This window comes from Pteronotus mesoamericanus, unplaced genomic scaffold, assembly GCF_021234165.1.
Source record: "Pteronotus mesoamericanus isolate MK-2021 breed Mesoamerican mustached bat unplaced genomic scaffold, CSHL_Meso_final contig_169, whole genome shotgun sequence".
NCBI classification, from domain to species: Eukaryota; Metazoa; Chordata; class Mammalia; order Chiroptera; family Mormoopidae; genus Pteronotus; species Pteronotus mesoamericanus.
Window position 1 is genome coordinate 2145887 of NW_026555068.1, and position 9010 is coordinate 2154896.

Genomic DNA, 9010 nt, shown 5'->3' on the forward strand with positions numbered 1-9010 from the left:
TTTTGATTTCATTTCCTTGATGACTGGTAGTGTGAGTACTTGGCTATGTGCTTGTCAGCCAGGTGGCCATCCTCCTTAGGGACACGCTTGTTAAAGTCTTGAGGTTATTTTTCTATCGGGCTGATTGTTTTACTTGTTTCTAGGAGTTTTTATATGTTCTGGGAAGATTCTGTCCGAGTGTACAGTTTGGTGGCTTCCGGCATATTCACAATGCCGTACAGCCATCAGCACTGTCCACTTTCAGAATCGGTGTCTGTCACCCCGAAAGAAGCCCCTTATCTCCCAGTCCTGTCTGTCCCTCATCCCCTGGTAGCCAGTAGTCTCCTTTCTGTTCCTACACAGTTGCCTCTTCTGGACACCTTATATAAATGGGATCATATAATATGTGGCCTCTTGTGCCTGGCTTCTTTTGCTTTGCATGTTTCAAAGGTTCATCCATGCTGTAGCCTGTTTCAGTACTTCATTCCATGTTATGGCTGAATAATATTCTGTGTCAGCTATATTTTTGCTGTTATCTTCCAGTTTGTGGCTTGTCTTTTCACTTGCTTATGGCATTTTTTTGATGAACAACAATTCTTTACTTTAATGTAGTCAAGTTATCAATTTTTTATGGTTATCACTTTTTATAATCTGTGTAAAAGATCTTTGTTTACCCCTGGATCATGAAAATGCTCCTAAGGTCCTCTGGAAGTGTTACTATTTTACTTTTCTTGTTTAGGTCCACGGTCCTTCTGGCAGTGTGTATAGCACGTGATGTAAGGAAGTGGACAGAATTCATTTTTTCATGTGCTTTTCCCTGCACCATGCACTGAAAGACCCCTCTTCCACTGTTGTGCAGGGTCACCTTGTCAAAAACTAGGAGGCCACGTGAGTGCTTGTGTGAGGGCATGTGTTCTTGACCCTCCGCTCTGTTCCCTTGGTCAGCGCACCTGCTCTTACACCTGGCAGCGTAAGGCCGAGCTTCCTTCTCTGTCAGGATTGGTTGTCTTGGCTATATTTGTGGTCTTTCCAGTGTCCAGGTTAAGTTTTGGGGTTCAATTTGTCAATTTTCACACATGACAGTTTTGTTGCAGTTCCAGTGAATCTGCAGGCCAGTTGGAGGAAAGCTGACATTTTCGTGACCCCAAGCCTCCTTCCCTGGGTGTCACCTGCACCTCCTGTTTACTGAGGTGCACACTTCTGTTTCTCAGCAGTGTTTTCTAATGTTTGGTGTGAAGCTCGTGAGCTTCTTTTCGTATTTATTCCTAGATGTCCATTGAGTTTTGATGTTATTGTAAATGGTATTTCTTCAAAAGTTCATTTTTTCTGTTTGTCAGTTGCTGCTATTGTCTGTAGTCTTACCCTCTCAAGTTAAAAAAAATCTACTTCTTTCCAGTTGTTTTGCATTAGTAAGGATGCAACAGGAAGTCTGAAGCTTTGCATTTAACAAGTATATAGCTAGAAACCTGATGAACGCATACCTCCCCTCTCCGAATCTGGCATTATTGAACTAGTCATTTTCAGATTTCTTGGTTCTTCCCTCTGGTGTCCTGCCACCTCCAGGCAACTGCTCATCAGCGGTGTCTGCGTTCTCTAAGTGGTTTGAATGGGTGATGGGAATAATTTTTTTATACAATATAATTTTTAAGCCACAGCCAGGCCATTCATTGTCTCAAGATAAAGAAAACGTATCACAAATATTTAAAATAAAATTTGGAAAGTACTCATTCAAAAATTGTATAGCAGTCTGCATGAATTATTGTTTCACATATTTTAAATTAATTTTGTTCGCCCTGTATGGTTAGTTCACCCAATCCTAGCGTCCACGTGTTGTCTCTCAGGTCCTCCCCACAGAGGCCCCCCTGGGGATATCGCAGGTGTGCAGTGAGGTCTGGTTTTCACAGTTTTATCGTGATGCTTCTGCTAGATCTAACAGGCTGTCTTTGGGTGTGAATCCTACTTTGGCAGAAGCTGTTAGTAACCAGTGCAGTGTGTGTGCAACACGTGGTCCTTCCCTCTTCCCCAGGTCACAGAGCTGTTAGACATCTCCATGGAGCTGGGCTGCTTCCTGGCCGGAGCGCTCATCTCTTCCCAAGGCCACATGGTCACCGAGGAGATCGTGTCTTACATCGAGCCTATTCGAGACTTCCTGGCTATCATTTTTTTCGCATCCATAGGTAACTTTCTTCTTTACGTCATAATGTTTGAATTGTATTTGTTGAACACTTGTAGATTATTCCTATAATCCCTGTATATACATATTTTTATTTATAGACTTTACAATGAAAACAGTTTCCATAAAAATTAGATAGAGCCTGAGTGGAAATCTTATTTAAAAATAGGGAAGGTTTGACCCTATTCAGTTGGTTGGATCATCGTCCCTTACACCAAAAGGTTGTGGGTTTGATCCCCAGCCAGGGCACATACCTAGGTTGTGGGTTCGATTCCCGATACTGAAGGCGCATGTGGGAGGCACCTGATGGATGTTTCTCACATTGATGTTTCTTTCTCTCTTTCTCTCCCACTCTCTCACTCTTTCTCTCCCTCCCTCCCCCCCTTCCTCTTTCTCTCTCAAATCAAAAAGCATGTCCTTGGGTAAGGATTAAAAAATACATAAATAAATACAAAAATAAAAAGAGAGAAAGTTTGACCTAAGGGACGTTAATTCGTCGATTGGTTGTCATGCTCTGTCAGTGCTAAGATGCGCTTGTCAGTGGGCATCAAAAAGGTTCCGACACCCTCAGGGGAGGGTGAAACTCTCACTCTGACGCCGTAGGGAAAGGCCCTGGTGCTCGTAAGGTTAGCAGCTTAAAATCAGTGCATCAAGGTGGGACGTTTGGGAGGAAATACTAATTTTGATTTAAAAATAAGTAAGCTGACCGCATCACATGCTGCTCCAGAGAGCTCCCTTTGTCGGGGTGTCTTGCGAGGGCAGCCCCGGAGAGGCGCAGGCGGCAGCGGGACCGCAGCCGCCGTCTGTCACTGCATACCCTTGGCCCTCCTTGTCCGCGCCCTCCCAACTGCCTGGACAGCCCGCGCACTCCGCGCTGGCCAGCGGGGCCTCTGTGAGCCCAGCAAAGCTTTGAGGACATGGAAAAGCAGATTCTAATATTTAAATGGAAATGTGAAAGGTTCTGGGTAGCCAAGGCAGTTCTCAAAGAGGACCACACAGTGGGAAGGTGGTACTTTAAGTGAAATAAGATCATTCACGCGCAACTTTAGTAATTAGATGTCTTGTGTCCATGAGAAAACCCTGTTGACAGGTATTTGCCTCTTCCTCTCAGTCCCCTTCTCCCCTCAACCTCTCCCCCCATGGCTGTGTGTGTGTCTTTCTCTGTCCCCCCTTCTCCCTTCGCCCTCTGTCCTTGACCCCCCTCTCTTCTGCCCCTTCCTTCCCCGCCATCCCCACCTCCACTACTGGTAACACCTCCTCAAAATGCTAAATAAGCTCTGCCAGTTCTGATTCCTTGAACTTCCATTCCAGGTTGATGATTCACTTCTTTTCTGTCAGTTCTTTTCCAGACAAGGTCTAATAAAATCGATTAAGTTGTAACCCTATTCTTACCACCTTCCAGTCCTGCGTTCCATTCCCGAGACCCCCAGGCACCCTGACTGATGTGGTCACTCTGTGTCCTGCCTGCTAGGGCCTCATGGAATGTTCGCTTCTGAAAAAACTGAAATTCCATAAATATGTTATTTAAAAGATATGTTTGCTTTAATTTCTCAAATTAGGGTTCTTGATTTATTAAGAACCATGCTTTCTAACAATAGCAATCGTACATGTTTTTGCTTTGGCTATTTACACTCAGTATTTCAAAGGGAATTCAAATTAACTTCCCTGCCAACTGAGAAACGTGTGTACAGTTAGGTTTTTATTCTCTAACTGCTCAGGGACACGATTTTTTTGTCCCAGGTTTCTAAGCAACAAGTTAAGGCCATCTGTTTAAGAAGACAGCTTTACTTTTCTGCATATTTAGACCTCAGTGATGTGTAACTAAGTGGTGGGGTCCCCGTTTTTAGCAAACATTCATTGACCTCCAGCCCTGTCAGAACCGCAAAGGCGACCTGGACCCCGTGGCTGTATCCAGGACCCATGCGTCACAGTTGGTTCTGGGAGAGAAGAGTGGGTCGTGGGGTCACCACCACCACCAAGTGGGTGGGCCGAGGGATTCCAGCTGTGCTTTTGAGGAGAGGCCACCTTTGAACGTGGCAACAAAGGGCAGTTTTTAGGCCCGGGGGAAGGAGGACTTCCCATGCTGCAGGAAGAGCACCGCCAGCTGTCATTCATAGAGGTGCCCTGGAGGGAGCTGTCACGTGCCGGATGTTACCTAGAACCTTGCAGCCCCGGATCCTTCCCCACTTCAGTGTCTGTGAGCCAAGTGCATGTGCACAGTGACCATGAGAGCAAGTGTTTGTTAACACAGGTACTGCCTGGGCCAGGTATCTGCTTGGCATGTCATGTTGTATTCGGTCACCCCCCCAAATCCACAACTACAGATGAGGAAACTGAGGCAGAGAGAGGTTAAGAGGCAAGCCAGCATCCACGGTTGGTTAATGGTAGACCCAAGATTTTAGCCCAGAATCTGTACTATTTACTGTTGGGCTACCCCAAATATACATTTTGTATTTCTTGCAAAGATGGATGGCTTTAAGTAGAAAAACTGTAACATAGCTTGTTTGCCCTCCTCTCCAAGTTCTATGTGGCAGAGACATTGTATGACATGGAGAGACACAGAGTCCTCTTTTTCTCTGTTTAGTTATTGTCCCTAAATACCGGCTCCAATCAGTCTGGTGCCATCATTGCTCTGTGCACAGTGCTCTGCTCACTGCCGAAGTCACGCACGTGAACAGCCTCTCCCCTCAGAGCAGAAGGCCTCTGTCATCTGGTCCATGCGCTGAGTGTCCCACTAGTGGTCCTGGGCCAGGCACTTGCTGTGACAGTGAGGGACGGAGTGATCCCTCACACTCCATGGTGCTGTTCATACAGGGCATGAGAGCAGGCTGGGGAGACCCAGCCAGACTCTGGCGCCAGCGAGCCACCGGGCTTCTCAGCCTTGAGGTGTGGACCGTCCGCCTTCCCCTCCTGTGTATGGTGCACTTCCTTGTCTTCAGAGTCCATGAGTCATTTGCCTCTTGGTCAGAATACTTACAGAAAGGAAAATTAGATTTAGCAGCTGCTTGCTCTCATGCTTCGCTCTGTCCTGGGGGCAAAGTCTAGCGGAGGATGATGCTGGGCACCCAGGCCCCTGGAGCCGGGAGCCCAAAGCCCCAATCCCAGAGCCCAGAGCCTAGGCAGCTTTCCCTGGAGCAGGTGGGCGACGGAATGTGTGATCCTGAAAGAATTACCGTGTCTGTCCTCTTCCCGACAGGCCTTCACGTGTTTCCCACCTTTGTGGTGTATGAGCTCACCATCCTGATGGTCCTCACGTTGTCGGTGGTCATCATGAAGGTATGCATCCTTTCCGTGGTTCGTGATTGGTAAAATTCATATTGTTTTGGTTTTACGTGTGCGCATTACTTCCTCCTCGGCCAGACTTCCTACCCATAGTTCTGCTGGGTCTGTGAGCTCCCAGGAACAGCGTTTACCTGGAACACGGGTCTGTGGCGCCGTACCCCCACAGCCTGCCACGCAGCACCGCCTGGGGGCAGGTCTGAGTTAGGATAGGGCTGGTTTGGGTTTGTTTTCCTTTGTTTCAGAATTGAGTGTGTTTAAAATGGAGAGTTAAAAAGGTGGAATGGGCGAAACAGCTTTCTGGATCCTCCAGAGACGTCCTTTCACTGTGATTTGACTTTAACGCTAAATGAGTCTGAAGAACCACAAAGCCTTATTCTTGTGATGCCTGCAGACATACGTTTTCATGGGTACTGAGAATTATTTTGCCACTCTCCGGTTGTCTGTTCTCTATGACCGCAAGTTACTGAGGTGCCTGTGTTAACTTCTAATGTCTTAACCTGTTCTGTAGCACTCTGGCTTTGTGGATTATAAAAATTGACTTAAAATATTTCCACGTGACGGAGCCAGAATCTCTGATGATTGTCTAGCTGCCCTACATGAGAGAGACACATTGTACATTTCTCTCTTATTAAAGATAAAATTTTCATTTGAATGCTATATAACATTTAATACTGTTGATTTAGTTTGAGAGGGAAAGCCTTGTTTTCTGCAGCTGAACCTAAACCCTTGATTTTGCCTTGGTATTCTGTGTGGTTTTATTTCAGATGTTTTGTGTTTATTTGGTGCTTTCTGCGTGGAAGTGCCTCTCTGTATGTTCCCTCTGTGTGTTCCTTGAAGGCTGTCCCAGCGTTGATGTGTCCCTCTCTGTTCTATGTGTGCTTGGCTGTTCGGGCTCTGGTTAAGCAGTAACACGGGGTCGCTCTTGCAGTTTGTTCTGGCAGCACTGGTCTTGTCGCTCCTCTTGCCGAAAACCAGCCAGTATATCAAGTGGATCGTGGCCGCAGGGCTGGCCCAGGTCAGCGAGTTCTCCTTCGTCCTGGGGAGCAGAGCGCGCCGAGCGGGCATTATTTCTCGGGAGGTGAGTGTCCACCCACTTCCTGTGAGTGTTTCCGATCAGGCAGGTGCTTTGTCACTGTCCTCTCTCGTACTCCTTTAGCTGATGTTCGAGCATCATGTGCAGTTGTGTGTGTGCGTGCAGTTGAGTGTGTCCACCCTGTTTTGCACTTACGTGTTTTCTTCTGCCATTTTGTCCGTTTCTGCTTCTTTTAACTTTATTGTTTGCCCTTTTTTAACTATGAACTAGAACTTGATGAGCATCGTTTGATGATCCGTGATTGTCACTAAGTTTGATAAGAAGCGGGTTTTGTGCTTGGCTGTGGGGTGTGGGGTGTGGGGTGTGGGGATGTGAGGTCGCGACCCCAGGGGTACATATGCCACAGTCTGTTGCTCCCCAATGTTAAAAGTTCAATATCTAAAGCCTGAATATTCTTCCAGGACCAGAATACTGAGCTGAGTATTAGCCCTGAATGATCTCAGGGCCAGTCGATGCTGTAACTAAGAAAAGCATTTGGTAACTAAAATTAGAGCATTACTGTTTCAGTGAAAATGAGATTAAAGGGAACTTTTTTGTTGTTAAGTGCATAAAATGTTGGGTAATAGTGTAGAAATCTGAACTTCCTGCATTTGATCTGTTGTTTCACTAAGAAATAGCATGTGTGCCAGGGTTAGAAAACTGCGTTCTTTGCACACTCGTAAGCTGTGGGAATCAGCTGTATATTTCCTAGGGTAGAAGCTGTTAACTTCAGGATGTTCTTAAATCATGGATTTGGAGACATACAAGTTCCTGAATAGTAACTTCTATTTAAAATGATTTTTGAACCTATAGTCCTTGCTTTTTGCTTCTTTGGTTTCTGCGTAAGGACAGTTGCACTTCTGGGCCTGACCCCTGGAGCCAGGGCAGGGGTTTGCCCCGTTCTCCTTCCCTTCCTTGTGGCAGGGACCACAGTGAGAGGGCCCCCTGACTGCCCCACCTTACGGCATCCCTCCCTAAGTTGTGATGTTGTCAATAACACCCACCCTGCCAAGTGACATTTTGAATATTAGGTTCTGCACACCTGCTGCCTAATAATGTGGATTGAGTGAATACAAAAGTTGTTATTGGTACATGTGAAATGCTGGTAAGCATTCAAAATTAAGTGGTTGTCTCCTTGTATCCATAAGTGTGAGGAAGGTGTAAATCTGCATATCAAAGCGCACCTCAAACATTGCTGAAGAATGGAATTTGTGCAGAGCTCCGTCTGAGACCTGCCCTGAGTCTGTACCCTCGCTGTAGGTGACCGCCAAGGGGTCAGTCTGACTGCCTAGTGAGCCCAAGTGGTGTCCCTGGATCACACAGGCTCCAGTGTGTGAACCAGTGATACAAAGATCTGATGACAGTTTCCAATGATGGTCAAATCTCAGCCCACCTCACATCCAGATGTCGAGGTACCTGTGTCTGTGTGGGACGTACCTGTTGTTTGAAGTGGGTGTAGCAATCCTGAGACTGTACCCAACCTTACTTGTTGAAGGTGCACCTTCTAATCCTGAAATGACACTGAGTTCTCCCTGTTGCAGGTGTACCTCCTAATCCTGAGTGTGACCACGCTCAGCCTTTTACTGGCCCCGGTGCTGTGGAGAGCCGCAATTACAAAGTGTGTGCCACGACCAGACCGACGGTCAAGCCTCTGAAGGCTCCAAGATGATCAGCAAGTTTGCAAAGCAAAACCTCCGTGCAGGGAAGCAGAATGTTGGACAGTTCTGGAACTGCACTTTGGGGAACAAAATACGCTATTCAGCAGGGGGGTGTCTTATTTGTCCATCTTTACAAACTATTACTGCCATATTTTAGAATCTTCCAGAATAATTTATTGCATTCAATTGATCACGCACAGTATAAACATAACGCTGCATTTTACAAATCGCCTTGACTATTTTGCCTGGATGTGCCTTTTTTTCTGAAATTAATGTTAACTTTTTATGGTTATTTCATCATTTCATGATTTTTTGGAAAAAAATTAGAAAGCTTTTTAATTTATTGTACAACTTTAGTGTTGTAATCTGTTGGTTGATATTTGTTATTAAGCATTTCTGTGATATGAAATTTTAATTCTTGCAATGAGTTTGGAAAATTACTTTTAATCCTTAAAGCCTATGTTTTCTAAAATGATATAAATATCTTCTAAATATCTATTTGTTTATTATAACAATTTTAAATAAAACACTTTCATGTCAATTGTATTAGGTAAATAATTCTTTAAAAATACTTGGTTTTCACATTTTTTAAATAAAAGATTCTTTATGATGAGAATATACCCGAAACTTATTGAAAAAATTATATTTCTGTAATCCTCCTGAGGGTGTGTTTAGTGATCTTAGAGACAGAGGAAAGGAGAGAGAGACAAACAGAAAGAAAGAAATATCAATGTGAGAGAGAAACATTGATCGGTTGCCTCCCATATACACCCTGACCAGGGACTGAACCTGCAATCTAGGTACGTGCCCTGACTGGGGATTGAACCTGCACCCTTTTGGTGTACA

At 45.3% G+C, this 9010-nt stretch overlaps 1 protein-coding gene across 5 annotated transcripts in view; it reads left to right on the plus strand.

Annotated features, from left to right (window-relative positions):
* Positions 1–8773, plus strand: part of TMCO3 (transmembrane and coiled-coil domains 3) — a 45040-nt gene extending 36267 nt beyond the window's left edge. For 2 of the 5 annotated variants that reach the window (XM_054565890.1, XM_054565891.1), the window contains 4 exons: positions 2006–2156; positions 5349–5428; positions 6363–6512; positions 8048–8770. In XM_054565890.1, the coding sequence (XP_054421865.1) occupies positions 2006–2156; positions 5349–5428; positions 6363–6512; positions 8048–8161 (495 nt within the window). In that variant the 3' untranslated portion in view covers positions 8162–8770. Of the gene's footprint in view, positions 1–2005; positions 2157–5348; positions 5429–6362; positions 6513–8047 lie in introns of all 5 variants that reach the window. The other 3 variants (XM_054565893.1, XM_054565892.1, XM_054565894.1) reach the window with 3 other exon arrangements.
* Positions 8774–9010: the final 237 nt, after the last annotated feature.